The 21,723-nt window shown below is 42.6% G+C and overlaps 1 protein-coding gene across 1 annotated transcript in view; it reads right to left on the minus strand.

Annotated features, from left to right (window-relative positions):
* Positions 1–4,676: 4,676 nt before the first annotated feature.
* Positions 4,677–21,723, minus strand: part of slc4a11 (solute carrier family 4 member 11) — a 66,361-nt gene continuing 49,314 nt past the window's right edge. Inside the window, exons 12-18 of the mRNA XM_056426386.1 lie at positions 16,701–16,935; positions 16,217–16,323; positions 12,016–12,181; positions 10,197–10,370; positions 7,802–7,997; positions 6,493–6,662; positions 4,677–5,074 (exon numbers count right to left, since the gene is read on the minus strand). Coding sequence (XP_056282361.1) covers positions 5,008–5,074; positions 6,493–6,662; positions 7,802–7,997; positions 10,197–10,370; positions 12,016–12,181; positions 16,217–16,323; positions 16,701–16,935 — 1,115 coding nt within the window. The 3' untranslated portion in view covers positions 4,677–5,007. The remainder of the gene's footprint in view (positions 5,075–6,492; positions 6,663–7,801; positions 7,998–10,196; positions 10,371–12,015; positions 12,182–16,216; positions 16,324–16,700; positions 16,936–21,723) is intronic.

A 21,723-nucleotide genomic window follows, 5' to 3' on the forward strand; every position in this document is an offset into this window, starting at 1 on the left:
TCATCTTTAACTGATTACATTTTCTTTCCATATGGTTGACAACTAATCACCTGTCCAGTCTGGAGCGTGTGAGATCTCGTGTTGTCTGCGCAGGCGCGACGCCACAGGGGCCCCCCGGTCTGCTGCATGGCCTTTTGAGGATGGTTTCAGTCTCACTATATCTAATAAAGTCCATTTAAAATACCACAATGCATTTTCACACGGATGAGTGGTGGAGCTGCACTTCTATAGTTTATCCTGAGGGGGGCGCCAGAGGAGAAGACAAGAGGTCAGACCATAAAGGTTCATCCCTTTGGGAGCGTGACTGAGCTCAGCAATGTTCACGTGCTCAACCTTTGCATTAGGTCATGAGCTTTCTTCCGTGTAAAGTTGACATGTTTGGCCTGAAGTTGGTGCAAGATTAAAGTGTCCACAATACAAAGGATTAATTCTCTGGAGGGCTGCACGTGTGCTCTGTCGATTTCATTACAGTCTATCTGCCAATTGGATCTTGATAGTTCTTCTTGTGGACAACAAAGGGTGCCGTTGTCATCTCAGCTTTGGGAGAGGCATCAGAGGGAGCTGGTGCAGAGGATTCAATTTGAGACTTTTCACCCATGAGTCACCTCTCTTCCCTTTATACTGTTCATCCCGTGTTCTCTGGTGTGTCCTTACTTTGGGGAATAAAAAAACACATTTGTCCAAAAAAAATCCAACCTTTTTCATTAAAGGAAAAGGCAAATAATGGTCGGTGAAAGGTTTTGAAGTGCAAAACTCAGTGCTAGTAATTTTCGAAGTTCCACTTATTTGGAATATATGTCTTTTATATATGAGAGAGAGTTTATTGTTGAGTGTTTTAGACCCATTTACCTTTTGTGTTATAATGGAAATAATAGAAATGTGGTCATGGCGATAGCGCAAGGGAATCAACAACATTAATTTGTAATTAAGTCATTTAAATATTTTACTGTGGTCCGACATGTCCAACAAACTGTTGGATGGATGACTGCATGGGAACAGGCCAAAAGTGTAAAAGGCCCCCCTGACCTTTACTGAGCAAAGGTCACTGGAAGAGACCCTCACGAACCATGAGACTCAAAATGACCACGAAATAACCAAATGTCTAGAAAGAAACCAGAAGGGCAACAACAACAAAAACACACACAAAAAGACCAAAACAATAACAAAGAGACAAAAACAAAACAGCTACAAAAAGACAAAAACTATTACAGGGCGACATAAAACCACAGACACAAAAGGACAACAAAGAGACACAAAACAACAAGGAGATGAAGATTAACTACAAAGAGACACAAAACAACAAAGAGATGAAGATTAACTACAAAGAGACACAAAACAACAAAGAGATGAAGATTAACTACAAAGACACAAAACAACAACAAAGAGATGAAGATTAACTATGAAGAGACACAAAATAATAACAGAGACACACAACCAAACAAACACAAAATAACAACAGACACAAAATGACCAAAAGGAGACACACAATAACCACAAAGTGACACACAATAACAACAGACAAAATGACAACAAAACAACAACAAAGACACAAAATGACCACAAACAGACAAAGCAACGACAAAAACGACAACAATTAGAGGCTAGACAACACCGTGGTTGGAGGTGTGGCGCTCAGTGTGTCACGGACACCTCAATGAACACACGCACACACATATTTACACCACTACTACTTTTTATTTGGCAAACAGCTTGAGATAGTCTCTCTTTTTCAGTGTACAGTATATATATATACTATAGTAAACCAACACATTCAGTTTTATAACCATTTTTTTCTAATTTTTTACATATTACAGCTTACAAATATAGCCGATCTTTTTGACAAAATTACAGATTCTGTTTGACACCTAAATTATTATGCTATATAAAAATCCACACCTTACATTCATGATTAGAAAAAGGAGGCTATATGAAATCAGGAAAAGGAAAGAAAGAAAGAAACACCACGGTACGCAATTTTCAAACAAATCCAATTCACGAGGGGGAGTCAAGGTTTCACAAACAGAGTCGTGTGTTTATCACTCTGAAGCCAACGTCACGTCCTCTGAGGGAAGTTTGCTGCTATTCCAAAGATCATCAGCACAGAGAAGATATCGAGGAACAACAACAATACTGTCACATAAGAAGAAGAAGAAGAATGGTTAAATCTCTGTACTCGGTCCAAAGTTGGAAACTAATACCTTGCCATGGATTAGAATGGATACTTGATAAAAACTAAACTCTGCATTGCAAACTGTACATATTACTTCATACCTCACGATCTCTCTCCTCTCCACCAGTAAGCCGTAACCCAAGGATTATGCTAATGCCGTCAAGCTTTCCTTTCGTGCCTCGCTATCTCGGCGTGAGACATCTGCTCAAATTGGACATCTTTCTCACATCTGTAAGACAAAGTCGAACAGAACTGCACGAGGGAGCTGCCATTTGGATTTTGGGAAAGCAAGAAATAAAAATCCAAAGTTAATTTTTTGATGTGTGATAGTTGAATCAGCTCAGAGCAGTTCTTTTCTTCTTCTTTTTTAACCACGAGGATGTACTGACGCGTTTTAAAGATGCGGCCGGCCCGTCGACGCTTTCACTGGGAAACCTGTATCTCGCCCGTGAAGTTGTATTTTTATACACAGTATTGCTGAATATTGAGCGTTGCATTCAGTTCATTGAGAAGTTCCTGTTTGACTTGCTACTTTTTTCTCTCCGCGTTGTGTAGGATACATGTCCACCGTTATAACACTATCAAAAACCCAGATGAGTCATGCTTTACGCAAAACAGCGCTTGCTTAGAAATGTACGTTTTTTGTTGTTGTGTTTTTTGTGTTACAAACAAGATACTCGTTCCAGACGTCTGGATTATTATTACATGACAACGTTTGCAAGCATTGATCTAATCATAACATCTAAATAGAAAACAAGACCGGATTATTCTAAAACTCATTTCTGAACACGTGTTCACCAAAATACAAAATAAATGCATTTTGTTGAATCCTAAGATCACAATTTTTTTCTTTTTCTCGTTTACTTTTTTACGTTTACCTGACTTTCGTCTTTACGAGCAATGCTTTAGAACTGTGTTGGACTTTGACGTGAAGCTGGAAGGGACTTTGATATGTAAACATCGGGTGAGAGACGAGACACTCAAAATACAAGAATCAGTAACTGTGGAATGTAGAGGAGCAAACAGAGAAATACAGTTTACTTTCAACTTCGGGTTCAACACACAACATTCTCATTTAGTAATTAAAAGATAAAACTGTCATCATGATAAATAAATATTCTATTTGAATTCAAACTAAAATACTTTTTTTGTATAATTCCATAATATAATATAATATATTCATAATTTGATAAAGATTTCAATATATGTTTTGGTTTGTGCTGTTGTTCTAAAGAATTACATATACACCTGTGGAATGTGTTTTATTATTATTTCGGCTGAGTACTTGGAAAGAGCTGGCAGGAAGCTAGCTGAAGAACAGATTAGTGCAGACACACACACACACACACACACAAACACACACGCACACACACCTTCCTTTTTCTGGCTTCATGAACACTGTTGGAATGACTTAGAAACTAAATATGCACGTGTCCTTCATAAAAAAGGGGGAATCACAGCTAAACGGTGGAGGAATGTAAAGGTGTCGACACCGCACATGACAGATTGACAAAAAGGGACAGATTTACTCTGCAGTTACTTAAATGCAGCTTTCTTTCTAATTAATTGATCCACGGAGAAGTACTTAAGTACTTATCAACACAGCGTAAGTATGTAGAATTGACCCGAATGACAGCGTAAAAACACAATGCGAGTGCAAAGCGTCAAAAGAAAGATATTGGAACTGACATTGTGCCGTTACGTCTTTCTACGTGCTCTACAATGAACATCGGCAGCATTTGTACGACTAAATCTGCGTTCACACCAAAAGCGAAACTATTTTTTCACGCGACCGAATCCCATGAGAAGTCAACGTACAGACGCGTGTGGCTGCGATAGACGCGATATTTTCCCGGGCGACACGTTTGGGGCGTTTGGGGCGACGCGATGTGGGCACCAAAAGCAAAACTATTTTTTTTCATTTTAAATATTTCAACTTTGAGGCGTCATCTCGCAACTCGGGCCAATCAGCTCTTGAGTTCTCTCTCGTAGCTGGAAGCGGAAGTCTTTCAGGCGTAACGGTGACTTCATCGGTGAAAGTGACCGAGCTGAGTGAGCCTACGGGTGATGTCATCAACCCAAACACGAGGGCGTCAGTGTGTGGGACGTCCACGACAAGTATAAAGCAGAACTAGTGGTGAGTTATTCTGGTGGATGGAGGAGATGATAACGGTCTTTAGGGAGACGAGACGCGGAGATAAGCCCCGCCCCTCGCGGAGCGTCTCGACCCTCGTGGCGAGAACACGGCGAACGGTCGAGCGAGTAAACTCACGACTTTTGGGCCACGCGAAAAATAGTTTCGCTTTTGGTGTGAACGCACCTTTAGACAGTATTAGTGAGTGCGTTAAGCACTTTCCCCTAGCGCATGTGAGGATATTGTCAAATGTGACCATAAAATGTGACGGTGTGAGAGGAGAACATGGAGGTATATATTTATGGCACTGAACTAGCTGACGGGGTCAAACGGGGGGGGGGGGGGGGGGGGACGGAGAGTTCTGGACGCTCCTGTTATTTATCTAATTTTTTTTCCCGGTAGAATTTTCCCCCAGAGAGATGCAGTCGGTCCACGGTTGGAAATATTTCCCACACGGCCCTCATCTCTCTGTCTCACGCGACTTCCCACCATTTCCAGTGCGTCACCTGTAAGAATCTTCTGATCAGATATGGAAATCAAAGCAGTCGTTATTTTCTCCTTTTTGCTTTCGTACAGTTTTGCATTGAAAAATATGTTGTTGTTGTTTTTTAAATCCTCATTTCTTTTCTTTATCCCTTTTTTTTACATTTCTCTTGAATTCCAGACGTCTATTTGTAGATCCAGAACTCGTCTCCATCTGTAGCTACATGTGTTGGGCGTCCATTATGTCCAAGTATTTGGCCTCAATGATGTGAGGAAGCACGTTGTTCCTAAACACAGAGCACACAGATTGCACGTCAGACCGGCGCTGAGAAAGAAAACAGGCAAAACAAAACACCATCCGAACGACAGATCTCATCGGATTAGATTCATCACTTCCTCCTCACTAGAACCAGAGATCGAGATCCACCTCAGTGTGAACAGCGGCAGCGGAGACCTGCGCGGGGGAATTGATGATTATACTGTGTATCGACTGCAAAATGACAGTGGTCCCCAAACTACGGCCCGCGGGCCGGATCCGGCCCGCCTCCACATTTGGCCCGGCCCCCTGAACAATACCAGAGACGCATTATGATTTATTTTTTCAGTCTGGCCACGCAAATCCTAGACTTTTTCTGTGTGAAGAACCCAGAGAGGGGTATTTGGTTATTATTTATTTCATAAATAGTGTTATTTATTTCCTGACTTTTCTTTCTGTGAAGATCCCGGAAAGGGTTATTAATATTTGGTGATGTGTGTCTTTCTGGAAAACAATACATGTTCATCCGGCGACCTTGAGTGTCTTGAAAGGTGCCTTGAAAGGCGCCTTATAAATAAAATGTTTAATATTATTATTATTATCTCGGTGCATCTCGGTGCATCTCGGTGCATCCCGGTGCATCTCGGTGCATCCCGGTGCATCTCGGGTGCATCTCGGTGCATCTCGGTGCATCCCGGTGCATCTCGGTGCATCTCGGTGCCGTGGAGAGTTCCGGTTTCTTTTTCGTCTCGTTTGTGCAAAAGCTGAGCAGTCGTTTAGTGAATTCTGTCGATCAGGCTCGCATGCTGCTCGGTTCTTTAACCCTGATGTGTAGAAGCTGCGGTAAAGTGTTTCAGGAAACCCGGGTTAGGTAAAAACAATCTGAAAACTGATGAATAAGAAAAAACTGATTCTTTAGTTAAAGCATATAGACCTTATGTAATCAAACCAAATTGTCACAAACATTGATGCTCAAACTCAAAAGTACTAAATGAATGAAGAAGGTTTGCTTTCTTTAAAGTTGAACAGAGTGCAAAGCAACATTTTGTATTGGAGATATTTTACTCGTTTCATGCGCCAAACGGAGACGAGGAAAGTGATTTTATTATTCGGTGAATTCCCAAATATCATTTATAATGCAGCGCCCACTGTTTTCACACATCGGGTGGAGTGAGACGGAGCAGATGACCTGCAGCACAAACACATTCGTATCTCCACCGAACCGCCAGATGTTTCCAGCTGAACACATTCAACCTCGTTATAGATGAAAAATATTCAATTGAATGAAATTTAAATGAATTAGGAAATTGAGAAAACTACAGTTGTCGACTTTATTCTGACCGAACGTGCTGTTGTTTTTCGATGAGCGGTGTCGACAACAACGGAAACACACAGCGTCCGCCCCCGGTTTAAATCACGTTCTGGGACAAAATGTCCGCGGGGTCGTACCTGATTGGAATTAGCATGATCATGAGCAGAGGGAAGATCATCTTGATGTACGGCATCGGGTACATGCCGAACATGCAGAGCACCAGCAGCTGCATCATCTGCAGGAAGGTGAAGAAGTGGATCTTCCTCTGGGGCACTTTGCGGATGTAGTGTGTGGGCGGGTAAGACGTCTGCAGAAGGCGAGAGGATCAGAACCGATTAAAAACACAACCCGCCCCGAGGCTCTCTCCCCTCACTGTCGTCAGGGCTCCTGCCGCCTGACAGACATGACGGAGGGAAGCGGACGGCCCACCTCCAAGACGCGCGCAGCGGCTTTTAGATCATAAATAACACTTTTAGCCTTCCGTGGATGTTGTCTTAGCGTCTATTCTGAGCATGAGGGGTCTCCAATGTGAATGTGCGAGGTGGGAGACGGGAGAGAAGCAGCGGATATTATTTTTAAAACCTGGTGACGGCTTTTATGTAAAAACACGCCTGTCTCTCCCGTCTGAGTGGAACAGCAAGAAAAACCAACTCATCTCCCCCGACTGATCTGGTGTCAGGTTATCTTCGCAACAACGGGAGTTAATCAATCAAAAACCACCACATGCCTCGGCCAATAAAACCGTTTCCCGGCGTCGGTTACAGCCTGCACGCACTTTTTGGGAAACACGGCTCATGGCACGTGGGGTTTATTTGGTTTCACGAGGCGGAGCGGCAGCCCTCGTGTCTGAGTCCTGAGGTCAGCCCGAGATTGGGATCTTGTCATTTGGACTTTGAATGAAGAGTTTCTCCGTCTCGTTCCCGTCACGTTGGATATCGGGATGGCAGCTCAAACATCCAGGGGGGGAAGTAACAATAAGCTTAATGCATTCTTTCGAGTGGACGGGGACATTTATATGTATTTATTTACTTTTCCGGTTACCTCTCACTGCCGTTTAGAGGCGGCGGTGTGAGAAGTGCCGAGTTAAGGGGAGACGACCTGCGGGAGGAAGGTTGAATAGGACGCACGAGAGAAGAGATTTCCTCTCCGGGAAAAGTATCGTCCAAAACTTTGGTTTCATATTTCAATCTGACTGATCATGTAGATGAGTGCTTTATGCCGCTGATACCCAACACTAGAATTAAAAAAGGGGAAAAGTATAATTTAGGAACTGATCTGAATTAATTCACTTAAACCCAGCACACCTGTTATTGTGAGTAGATTAAAACTAACACAAATATATATATTTTCAAATAATTTTTGGCTCCTCCGGCGGCGGGCACCGAGTCAACCGTTTGATCTGCAGAGCCCTGCGATCCACATCTGGTCACGCACACACACACACACCTGCTCCTTGAGGAGGAGGGCCATGCGGTCGCACAACTGGTTCCCGTCGATGGAGGTGAGGGCGATGTAGAGGAAGAGGCCGTACAGGACGGGTTTGGGGATCCACTGCAGCGGCAGCGGCAGCAGCAGCACCGACGCGCCGATGAAGATGTTGGCGGTCAGAGACGTCAGCCGGGTCTCCTTCACCTGGACGATGCTGAGGGGACGAGCACGAACACACACAACAACACGCACACACACAACAACACGCGCAGGCCGAGGGTTCACTAGAGAGCGCACAATCGCTCCGTGCAATGCGACCGACGACTTTTGCATTCCAGGATGTTCTCATCAGTGTGAGAGAAATATATTTCTCATATTTTGGACTATGATGGACAAAATGCAGATGTTTGTAAAATAAAAACAACCAACAAAAACAGTATTTAGGACACCCGCTTTGCTTCTTGTTTAACCCTTTAAATAAACAGACATTGTAATTTACTTTGATTCAACGCGATGGACAAACTTCCTTCAACCGGAAACCCGTGACAACATATAGAATTTTAATACTTGATGTGTTGCATGAAGCGTAATTGAAACATCCATCCGTCCACTTATCCTGTCCAGAGAAGCGTGAAGCTGCCAAAGCCAAACACGTCATTAAATAAGTGGCTCCTGACCTGAGGGTTGAGATCCTGGAGATAAATCGGTGCAGGATAATTACCGCGATAAAAAAAAGATTTTTACGACCATTCTTCCTCTAGCCCTCCTTTTTTCTTTTTCTTGACCTTTCCATACCTCTTTAGGCCTCTGGAAATTATTCAAATTAAACAATCTTGGAAAAGTAAATGTGCCTTCGAGGTGGCGGATCCTAACCTGTGGAACTCTCTGAACAAAGACCCGCAGACACAACGTGGACACAATCTAACCTTTGTGTAATTTTCATTTCGTGCTATTAGTGTTGTGTTTACTCTTCTTATAATTACAATTACATCCCAACATAAATCAATCAAACATTCTGACTAAAGAACAGAAAAGTACTCAGGTATCTGTGGCTGTCGCAGGACCCGAATAAAACCGCCCTGAAGGCACCGTGATAAAACCGACTTGAAGGCACCGTGATAAAACCGTCCTGAAGGTACCGTGATAAAACTGCCCTGAAGGCACCGTGATAAAACCGACTTGAAGGCACCGTGATAAAACCGTCTTTAAGGCACCGTGATAAAACCGTCCTGAAGGCACCGTGATAAAACCGTCCTGAAGGCATCGTAATAAAACCGTCTTTAAGGCACCGTAATAAAACCGTCCTGAAGGCACCGCAATAAAACCGTCTTTAAGGCACCGTAATAAAACCGTCCTGAAGGCACCGTGATAAAACGGCCCTGAAGGCACCGTGATAAAACCGACTTGAAGGCACCGTGATAAAACCGTCTTGAAGGCACCGTGATAAAACCGTCCTGAAGGCACCGTGATAAAACCGACTTGAAGGCACCGTGATAAAACCGTCCTGAAGGCACCGTGATAAAACCGACTTGAAGGCACCGTGATAAAACCGTCCTGAAGGCACCGTGATAAAACCGACTTGAAGGCACCGTGATAAAACCGTCTTGAAGGCACCGTGATAAAACCGTCCTGAAGGCACCGTGATAAAACCGTCTTTAAGGCACCGTAATAAAACCGTCCTGAAGGCACCGTGATAAAACCGTCCTGAAGGCACCGTGATAAAACCGTCCTGAAGGCACCGTGATAAAACCGTCCTGAAGGCAGCGGCTTGTTTTGACAACTTTCTCACAAGGTTTAGCAACTTTTGGAGCGGCGAGCGACTTCTATTGGAAAAGAGTTGGCAACACTGGTCTGTCTTTAGTTTTTAGTTGGATGATTTTTAAGTTCTAGACTCTTACTAGATCTCAACATAACCATCCCTTGCTCTCAGGGGGTATTCTACGTCTCCTGCTTTATCTTGATTTTGGAGCACACACGGACAATCGGGAAATTTCAAATATAAATTCCCAGGCATACTTCCAAGAACCCTAAAATTGCAAATTTTTCAAAAATGAACATCTCTAATTAGATCTCCTGCTCTTATAGACGTTTACTGTCCTGCCCTCCATCCCCCCCTTCCCTCGCACCCTCTTTATCACACTTGACTACTTGTGAAACCCTGAAATACAGCGCTAACTATAACTTTGCACGTATCTGCGTGGCCGTAATGATGAACCTAATCCTCTCGTCTCTTAAAAGCTCCTCCACCTCTTCCACCCGGAGAGAAGACGGTTAGTCACATAGCAATCATGCAATCAGGAGGAGAGCGGGATACAGTATCCCGCAACACAACATTATCAGTCGCTCCATGCTCGAAAGACGACCTTTAATTGAGCGTCTGATTAGCAGCGGCGCCGGCGAGCGGGGAACTCACGTCTCGTAGAGGTGCCCCCCCTCCACCCGCTGCTCCACGAAAGCCAGCTGGCGCACATGGAGGGTGGAGTGGGGGAAGGCGGCGTGCATCCAGGGCAACCCCATCACCGACATCAGGATGTTGATGAGCCCGGAGAGCATGAGGTCCCAGTGATACGCCGTGCCCTTCAGCAACCTGAGGAGCAACGCAACCGTTACACACACGGATAGAGATGTGGAAGGAAAATTAGCATTTAGTCACACACGTAAAAAAAGGCAGTACTCTCCTGAGGTCAGCGGCGCCCTTTAACACAACGAGAAGAAACCCGCGGATATGTTTCACTAATTATTGCTGTTCATTTCTAAATTAATGGACCATAAACGCATCACGCAAACGTCTCCCGTGTTTTCACACACGCAACGCACAAATCGATATGTCATCGACGATGACATCATGAGCCGAGCGCGACGTTAGAATTACTTGCACATAAAAGGACGGTCGCAACCTTTCTGATGCCGAGAAACCTTTCGATCAACCGGTGTCTACAGCAATAAATATAATAATGCACAAATAAATATCAATACAAACTGATCATAATGATCATCCTGCTGATGCGCCCTTGAGCATGACATTGAAACCAAAACACTGTAAATTACTCGGGAGGAGAAATTAAGTGGTCGTCAAGCATCGTACCGACGGATATAATAAATACATAACGATAAAACACAAAGTCAAAATGGTCCGATCTTATTTCCAGACAAAAGGACGCTGAAGATAAAAGAATCAAACGTGAAACGCAGGAACAAAAATAGCCACAACTTTGTTCTTCCTCTGTTCTACTGTGAGTGACACATGGGAGATGTAGTGAAGGGTAGTTATTTAAAGATATATAGATATATATCTTAAAATAACTACACTTCACTACATCTTCCATGTATTGTTTTATATACATATATGTATATATATGTGTATATATATATATATGTATATATATACACATATATATATATGTATATATATACACACATATATATGTATACATATATATATGTGTATATATATATATATATACACATATATATACATATATATACACATATATATAGATATATACATATATATATATATATATATATACAATATATATATATACATATATACATATATATATATATATATATATACAAATATATATATATACATATATACATATATATATATATATATATATATATATATACAAATATATATATATACACATATATACATATATATATACACATATATATATATACATATATATATATACACATATATATATATATATGTGTATATATAACAGTGTTGAACAGGTCGACATTCTTGGAAATCTTATATTTTGTGTGTGTCTTCAAGGCCTCGTCTGGACATTTAGATCCAATTAATTTCGACCCAACAAATGTATATGATGAGGGCTGACATCCCATCATTATAGATTCCCCCGGTAGTGTTGGGTGACGGCTGTCGGCTCTATAAGTGGTCTCTCCAATGCAAATTCAGGAAGCTCAACATGGTGTTTTGGCTCCGAGGCTTCCCAGAGCTCCCCGACTGTGACAATTTGACTCAGATGTCAAGTTTCTGGCTCAGTTAATCTTCAGTGAAACAGACCGGCGAAGATCCGGTTCCAGCCCATCCCGAGGGTCCTTGGTGGGTATTTTAGGGGTCACGGACAGAGTTTAAGCAAGTTAATGCGCAATAATTCGTATCCCAAATAAGTGATACTCATGTTATCCCGTTGCACAGTTTTCTAAATGTTATCAAGTCACGCTTTCCTCGTGAGACTCCTTCGCCTCTCCTCTACCTGTTTTCCGGCGCGTTGGTCAGCGAGACAACGATGTTCTGGTCGATGAAGATGAGGAGGGCCAGGAGGAAGCCGATGCCCATGGCGCTGAGGACGTTCAGGCCCGACAGCCGCTCGAACGGAGCCACTTTGAAGACGGGTCGGTTGTGAACTTTGAAAACCGGAACTGTTCACAGAAGAAGAAGGAAAAAACGAGCTGAAATATAATCGGTCAATAAATGAATCGGTAAATAAATCAATCGTGAGATGAACGGCAACAGTTTTGATCGTCTATTAACTATTTTTAATGAATTCAACATTGGCTGATTCCAGCTTGTGGAGAAAAATGAGGACTTGCTGTTTTTTTTTGTCTCACTAGATAGTACATTTAAACATATTTAGATTCAGGCGTGTTGGATCCAAGCGAGTGAAGATAGCGATTCATCCGTTACGGCGTTTATTGGAACCTTATCACTATCACTATCACCATCACTTATCACGGCTCCGGTTGTCTTAACCTTTACTGTTTTAATGTGTTGTACGGCGACCTTGAGAGCCTTGAAAGGCGCCTTATAAATAAAATGTTTATTATTACCTTCGCATTGAAAATGCGGAAGGTTATGTTTTGATCGCCGTGTATTTATTTATTTGTATGCATGTTACTCGCATAACTAAAAAAGTATTAAACCGAATCGCATGAAATTTGGTGGGATGATTGGTTCTTATCCGGGGAGCATTTGATTAAATTTTGGGATCGATCGGGTCAAAGGTCAAGGTCAAGGTCGTGGATAGGTCAAAATCTTCTTTTTACCATAGCACGGTCAATTTCTATCCAATTGGCATGCAACTAATGCCAAAATGTTCATGATTCAATGCCCAATCTTGTGATATGCGAAGGTATGCGCTCTACCGAGTGCCCGTTCTAGTTATTATTATCAATGACGCTCCACAGTGGTGCTGAAGTTTGGAGGCATTTGTAAAGGGTTCTCCTTAAGAGATGTGAATATGAATAGGTGCTCTGTGCCCAGGGGTCTCCCCTTAACAAACATGCCCGCTTAATGCTAATCCAAAGCAGAATGAATGAATGTGTTATTTTCTCCTTTTACTTAAAAGGGTGCATTTGAATATTTCCAAACACTTGGGTCCCTAAACAGTCTTGGAGTTGCATAATTTGGGTATGACTGAAAGCCGAGTCTCTCGTGGATCCAATGATACAAAGGGAGACCGCTTTTAAAAAGAATTTACGTCACTGCCACAACGACCTCTGGAATAATCACATTCTTTCGGAAACATTACACCCACCAACGACAGACTCTTCAGACTCCAAGTTTCTCCAAGTTTTAAAAGTTGTTTTGGATACTCAATCCCAGCATGAATTTGTCTCCGGTGTTTCTTAAAAGTCTTGTTTTCTTAATGTGGTATTTCAGATTGATTTTTCATCATTGTAATATCATGATCATAAAATGGTTAAGTGGTTGCACCAAATCTGGAACAAATGGCATCAACCCCCAAAAAAGCAGCAACAACTTACTGACTAAGAGCCGCCTGACCAAAACTCAATGTGTGTTACGGATTTATAACTGTAGCTCAGTGGGGTCAGGGGGTCGTCCTGCAACCCCAAGGTCGTCGGTTCGATCCCCGCTCTCCCCATTAGTTGCAAGTAAAAGTGTCCTTGAGCAAGGCACTGAACCCCCAGTTGCTCCCCGGGCGCATCACGGTAACCCACTGCTCCTTAATAACTAAGGAGGGGTTAAATGCAGAGAATTCATGTCGTTGCCTGTGTATCTGTACTCTGTGCAATGACAATAGATTGAATCCAATCCGATTCAAAAACTTGACGCACGCAGCTGAACTGCATCTCAAATACATTAGTATGTTCCGAGGTTTCTGATGATGTTCTTTCTTCTATGTGGCGTGTACGGTTGGCCCGACATCTTCCCTTAAACAGCCCCTGTCCACCCCCTAAACAAGACTAAATTGGGTTTATGTGGGCCTCTAAGGGTTAATTGATAATAGAAATAGTCCTAATTACAACGATGAACTTAATTCAACAGTGAAACTTTACTCTAATGAAAGTGTTCTTACTTTGTTGGATGACTGTAGTTCAGGACCTGCGTGATTACGTCTATATTAGAGCTAAATTATAAGCATCCATTTCTTTAGTGGACTTTAAAAGGTGACATGAATGTCATTTTAGCCTGAAATCTGCTATCTGCACTTCCCAAACTCGTCAGATTCCATCTTCACAAACATAACTGTCTCTCAAACTGTTGTGATGACTCTCCGAGTTGGATTTTTTTTCAAATACTGGATATCTCATTTGGCTGAATTAAGTGCAGTTGGTTAAATTTAGGAAGTCATGACAATACAATAATGGGCCTATTATCTGATGACTTATTGTCTCCGGAGGTAAAGGAACAGAAAATTGTCCGGGCACTCAAAGTTGAATTCACTTGAGGGATCGGCGCTCGTCTCTGTTCCCGAGTCGACCCCTGGAGAACAGCTGCTGCCGTGGCAACGATGAACGGGGACCCAAAATGATGCAAACAATGGAGGATAAAAATGATGAAAATATCCTAATGTGTCTTGGCCTGCGCCTTGATTAAGGAACATAAAAAAAGACAATAAAGGCACCGAATAGAGGAGGCCCTGCAGTTACTCAGTCATGGGAAGTAAACAAGCTATAAGTGTGAGCCCTTCAGCATGTTCGGACCAGAGTCCAAATCCCTGAAGTGGAAACACACCCGAACAGCAACGCACTGGGACTAAAAGACAGCTGACTAGCCACCATGAGCAGCTTTCTTGCAATTACATTCCCCTTTTTTCTTATTTAATTAAATATGTGAGCTTTCTTCTTCTTTTTTCTGTTTTTCTTACAGTAAAGAGCCAAAGTAGGTTGCAATGATACCTAAAGACACAAAACCACAGGCTTATATCCTGCAATGACCCACGTTATCTAAGTTCAAATAAATACTAATACACATGCTGAGAAATCAAGTTTGTCCAATTTTAAAGCAAAGAAACACGACCGCTTATCACTTCATGCTTCATTAAAGTGGTGAGAGAACACCAACGCCTGTGCATGGCGCGGAGTTATGGGTGAGGAAGGAGGTATTTTATATTATAAATTATGTGTATTTTCTTTATACTTTAGCCGCTTCGACAACAGCGGCTGAGGCTCATGGGTATTGCAGTGTTTAGAAAGATCTACTACACCAAAGAAGAGTTGACGTAATTAAAGGGGCGGTGTGTCAGAGTTTATAGCACCTAGTGGTGAGATTTGGGGATTGCAACCCGTCCGCTCGCCCCTCCCTCTCTACGATGTCATCTGGTTCCATCGTCACCGCAATCACACAATCGCACAATCACACAATCACATAATCACACAATCACACAATCACACGACATGAGGGCTCAGGTGAGACAACAAAAACACACGATTCTTAGTTTCAGGTGATTATCGTTAAATAAAAAGATACTTAACCCTCCTCTTACCTTTGGGGTCAATTTGACCCCATTCAATGTTTAACATCTCTAAAAAAATGATTGACATCATTTTTTAAAATATATATTTTATGACTTGTCCTAATTTATTGGGGACAACTGGGAAAACATAAAATTCACATGATGATATGTTTTTAATGTCCTGAACAATTTGACCCCAGGCTGTTTTTCACTGTGTCAAACATATAAGAAATATCAACTTTTTCATTTATTTAAAAGGCTATTTAGGTAGTCAACAAACAAACATACCTCACACTTAAACCTGGGAAACAATATTAATTCTAATAATTTTCTCTAGGTTTTAATTGCTGGGGTCAAATTGACCCCAAGGGGTAAAAGATGTTAGTAAATTTGAAGGTAACAGGAGGTTAAATATATAAATATTATTCCAATGACATAATGATCCCCCCCCCCCTTGCAACCTTTTTGAATCCAAGGTCAAGGAAGGGATCATTACAAAGGTCATAAGGTCAAAACTCGTTATTCTTTATGACTATGATGTTTACATTTTCATCACGTGTTAAATCTAAAAAAATTAATCTAAAACAACAGAGAAATCTTATCATTTGAAATGATCACCGGGTGGGATTTCGGCACCATGACGTTTTTTTAAGAGCAAAGAATTTAGAATTAATTTTTAACCTCTCAATAACACACACAGGCAAACAACTCGTATTCACTGTCTATTCTATCTGGAGAAGCAACAAATGATACTAACGCTCAATATCCCTGAAGACGTAGGAGCCGATGAAGGAGAACAAGAGCACCGAGATCGGCAGGGCGCAGTCCGACAGCACCTCCCTCACTTTGGCATGCAGGAACGGACTGAGAGAGAGAGAGAGAGAGAGAGAGAGAGATAATAGAGGAATACAATTACTGTGGACAAGACAAGGACAATGGCTGCAATCCTGACACTGCCTAAGTACCTCGTCCGCCTTTTGCTTACACAATTGAATCCAGCTTCCAAGTTGATTTGATTACTGGCGGCAATCAGAAGTAGAATATTAATGCTTATTAAATCACAGGCTGGGACAGAAGCTACAGAAGCTACGACGGAAGCGGGAGCTTCGTCAGAGCCCCTCTGGAGAAGTTCCCGCGAGCGCCAGACAATTTTCAGGAGTCGAGGCCCCGACTCGCCGGGCGGCGCTCCCGGCCAGACAAGATTTAAAACCCCCCCGGCGATTTATCTCTGCTGCACGTACCTCCTTTTGAACTGGTAGAGGGTGTAGCCCATCCACAGCGTCCCGAGCATCAGCAGGAGGCAGAGGAGGGGCCTCTCTCGGGTGCAATGGATGACGGTTTCGGGGAGGGCGTTGAGGTCGAACCCGGCCGCCGCCGCGTCGCTGCCGTTCCCCCCGAGCGGCTCGCCGCCGCCCCGAGGCAAGGTGTCCACGCTCCTGTTGGCCAGCGTCGGGGCGTGGTAGTTCCTGGTAAAGACTGAAGCCACATCCACAGTGTTGAGTTCAGCAGATCGGAAGATTAATAAAGACTGAAAAATGAATACGACTGGACCCGCCGGCATGGATGTGTTTACCCGCGCCGGCGGGTCGGCCGGTCGCCCAGTCAGATCCAGACTGTCTCTACATATGAGCGGGCAGGTGCACAGACATTTCGGGGGGCAAACCCCAAAAAAAGGGCACCCATCGGCAAATTGATTTTTCTATTGATCACTCGTGAGCGCCGCGGAGCAGGTCGGGGGGAAATTCTCACAAGAACTCAAATAAATGCCCCGACAGATATCCAAACACATTTGGGGGGGACTTGATGACAGAGAGAGTCACTTTTATTCTTAAATACTGATAGTGTCAACATTTTGTTTGTTCTTTATTTTTTGGTTGAAGAAATAAATTGTCAAAATAATAACAGGCGGAAATGAACATTACTTTCTTTTGCATAGATAGATAGATAGATAGATACTTTATTAATCCCCAAGGGGAAATTTGTCGTAACAGTAGCAGCACCAATAAACTAAACACACGAGAATAAAATATAAAATATAAAATATAAAAAACAGGGATGAAAGATATAGATGTATACAAGAAGTATACAAAGTAAAATATAAAATAAAATATATATGTATATATACAACATATATGCATACACAATACAATACTAATGACTGCAGTGTAAAATTAAATTTAATATAAAAATATTAAATATAGACTGCAAAATGCAAAGTGTGTGTATGTGTGTAGTGTAAATAAATGAAATGTGTGAAGTGCAGATCAACATAGTGTAAATATGAAGTTATTATTGCAGTTATTGCACTAGGATCAACACCGAACACATGCGTCAACACCAAAACCCACAGTGCATCAGTGGCGGTTTGATTTATATTTTTGTTTGATTTCGGACGACAAATGGCCGCTACATAAAGTAAAAAAACATTTGCCACCCAGGTGCATGCTGGTCCTGTGCCTACCCACCTCTGCATATAACCACAGGTGCCCAGTGTTGCCCAATCAGTGAACCTACAACTAAATATATGAAACTAAACTACAACTATCCTAAGAAACAACAAACATATCAAAACATAACCTAAATAAGCAATAAACAATCAATATTACTTTACGATAAAACCTAAATACAAAAGTCAAATTAAATAGCTCCAACACCGATAATGAAGAAAAAATGTGGCTCCAGCAAAAAGGGCACTTCTCTCATCCAGGGCAAAAGGGGAGGAGCTTGAGCACCACGAGGGCTCTATCTGTGCACGTGCCTGCATATGGGAACGATTGTCACGAAGGGTGGTACAGACATGCGTGGTGTCCAGAGGATGGACCCCTGCACTGACTTCTCCTGCAGCGCCACCAGCCGGCTGACATTTGTAGTTTTATTTGAACACTTTCGAGGAAATCGTCCGCGTGCCGGTAAAACAAACACGGACCGACAGAGCATTAGCTCCGAGCATCGCCGGTGGATGTGCCAATAAATTGCACTTTATTGGCACAAAGGGAATTACTAAGGCCGGACCTTTGTTTATGTTTTCATCGCTGTCCATAATTGGTACTTTGACGGTATTTGGAGGTGTGCGACCACAAAGTATCGCCGTGGGAAAACAGTAAATGCAGGTCAAATGTAGGAAAGAGAACCAGAGGACGGGGACTGTAAACTCTGCCGGGCGTGACGAACCTCGGCGGAGCCGTAACTCTGCACTGAAAACAAAACAATAAACCTACAAATTGAATGAAGCAAACATTTTGGATTTTATGTCAGGACAAGTACAGTCCCCATTCAAATAGTCTTTAATGCTTAGAAATAATAAAGTGACTCTAGGCCACACCTTTTTCAACAAAAAACTGTGCGGGTTGTAGAGAAGACATGATTAATAGTAAATGTATTATGATTATTATCTGCTCATACAAACTGCAGTAATGTGTGCAGGAACTAGAATCAGGGGCATGATATACTAACATACATTTTAAAACCAAATTAACACATACACTACCGTTCAAAAGTTTGGGGTCACTTAGAAATGTCTTTATTTTTCAAAGAAAAGCACTGTTTTTTCAAGAAAGATAACATTAATCAAAAATACACACTATACATTGTTAATGTGGTAAATGACTATTCTAGGTGGAAACGTCTGGTTTCTAATGAAATATCTCCAGAGGTGTATAGAGGCCCATTTCCATCAACTATCACTCCAGTGTTCTAATGGTACATTGTGTTTGCTAATCGCCTTAGAAGACTAATATCTGATTAGAAAACCCTTGTGCAATTATGTTAGCACAGCTGAAAACAGTTATGCTGGTGATATAAGCTATACAACTGGCCTTCCTTTGAGCTTGAAGTTTGAAGAACAAAATTAATACTTCAAATATGAATCATTATTTCTAACCTTGTCAATGTCTTGACTATATTTCCTATTCAATTTTCAATTCATTTGATAAATAAAAGTGAGTTGTCATGGAAGACACGAAATTGTCTGGATGACCCCAAACTTTTGAACGGTAGTGTATATATATATATATATATATATATATATATATATATATATATATATATATATATATATAATTAGAAGACACTCGATGTGATGTTTGAAAGACAGATGGTCTTATAGAAGTAGAGATGTTCATTGGTCGTATTATTTACAGTAACGATGTACAAACCACCTTATGTTGAAGGTTGACGCATTAAACCGTGTCGGGTTTTGCTAGAACAACTATTTAAATAAGAAGAAACTCGTCTATAAGAGCAGCAGAAGTAGTTTCCCCATCATCCCTCTTCCCTCCGCAGGCCTTTCCATCAAAGCGGGAGAAAGTCACGTGGCCAGCAGAGTTGCCGAGGAGACTGAACGCACTTCATTCATGCCACCGCAGAAAATATTTTGGATGAAAAGTGTCAACAGAATGTCACAGGTTAATGTTATGGTAATGGCGTATGAGCTCGGAGCGTATTTTACAAATGGTTTCTGGAAAATTGAACCACTGCACCGGCAATCTGAAAAACAGGACGACATCGCATTCAAAATAAATTACGTTCTGCCGTCGTCATCTCGGTTTTTTTGGGGAGGGGTGGGAATTAAATTGTGTAAAATATTTATGATATACTAAGATGAGGTGCGGTAAAGAGGGTGTGGGGATGGGGGTGTAATATGGCTGCAGGCTGTGTATTGAGTCATGAAGTACGTAGTATCTCTCTCACTGGAGTAACGGAGGGATTGATGAATACGTAGCACTGCTCCTATGAGATTAGTTCATGAATCAAATGTGTGGGCTGTCCCAGAATGTCTTTGATGCAATACAATTATATTCAAGAATATGGCTTGTTCTTCAATAAGATTGTTGAGAGATTCCTCTGAATGACAGTATTCTTCGACCGAATTGTGGTAAAAAGCTACTTGGCCGCTTTTAATTAAATAGACTGAATGATCAGCTGGAAGATCTTATGACGAGCAAAGGGTCAGCAAAGGATTCTTCAGTGGAGGACGGGCATACTAATGAGCGAGCTGCACCCTTAAATCATAATTTAAAAAGTGTGTGTGTGTGTGGATCATTTCCTGAAGTTTTTCTGTCTTAGAGTAATCAGCCGTTTAAATAATCCGACATGCGTTTGAGGCCGACACTGTAACAGTTTAGCTCCACACCTTCCTTCTTGTATTAGTGGTGTTCATCCTGTCTCTCTAACTATCACGTCATTCCAGATCCTGCTTCCCATCTCGTCAGTCCAGCTCCCTTCAGCTGCCTCTGGTCACTCCCTCGTTAGTCCCTCATTACCTTCACCTGGTCCTCATGCCCGTCTCACCTGTTGCCCATTCCCTCGTTAGTCCCTCATCACCTTCACCTGGTCCTCATGCCCGTCTCACCTGTTGCTCATTCCCTCGTTAGTCCCTCATTACCTTCACCTGGTCCTCATGCCCGTCTCACCTGTTGCCCATTCCCTCGTTAGTCCCTCATCACCATCACCTGGTCCTCATGCCCGTCTCACCTGTTGCTCATTCCCTCGTTAGTCCCTCATTACCTTCACCTGGTCCTCATGCCCGTCTCACCTGTTGCCCATTCCCTCGTTAGTCCCTCATTACCTTCACCTGGTCCTCATGCCCGTCTCACCTGTTGCCCATTCCCTCGTTAGTCCCTCATTACCTTCACCTGGTCCTCATGCCCGTCTCACCTGTTGCCCATTCCCTCGTTAGTCCCTCATTACCTTCACCTGGTCCTCATGCCCGTCTCACCTGTTGCCCATTCCCTCGTTAGTCCCTCATTACCTTCACCTGGTCCTCATGCCCGTCTCACCTGTTGCCCATCGTTAGTCCCTCATTACCTTCACCTGGTCCTCATGCCCGTCTCACCTGTTGCCCATTCCCTCGTTAGTCCCTCATTACCTTCACCTGGTCCTCATGCCCGTCTCACCTGTTGCCCATTCCCTCGTTAGTCCCTCATTACCTTCACCTGGTCCTCATGCCCGTCTCACCTGTTGCCCATTCCCTCGTTAGTCCCTCATTACCTTCACCTGGTCCTCATGCCCGTCTCACCTGTTGCCCATTCCCTCGTTAGTCCCTCATTACCTTCACCTGGTCCTCATGCCCGTCTCACCTGTTGCTCATTCCCTCGTTAGTCCCTCATTACCTTCACCTGGTCCTCATGCCCGTCTCACCTGTTGCCCATTCCCTCGTTAGTCCCTCATCACCTTCACCTGGTCCTCATGCCCGTCTCACCTGTTGCTCATTCCCTCGTTAGTCCCTCATTACCTTCACCTGGTCCTCATGCCCGTCTCACCTGT

Source organism: Pseudoliparis swirei, chromosome 11, assembly GCF_029220125.1.
Source record: "Pseudoliparis swirei isolate HS2019 ecotype Mariana Trench chromosome 11, NWPU_hadal_v1, whole genome shotgun sequence".
NCBI lineage: Eukaryota > Metazoa > Chordata > Actinopteri > Perciformes > Liparidae > Pseudoliparis > Pseudoliparis swirei.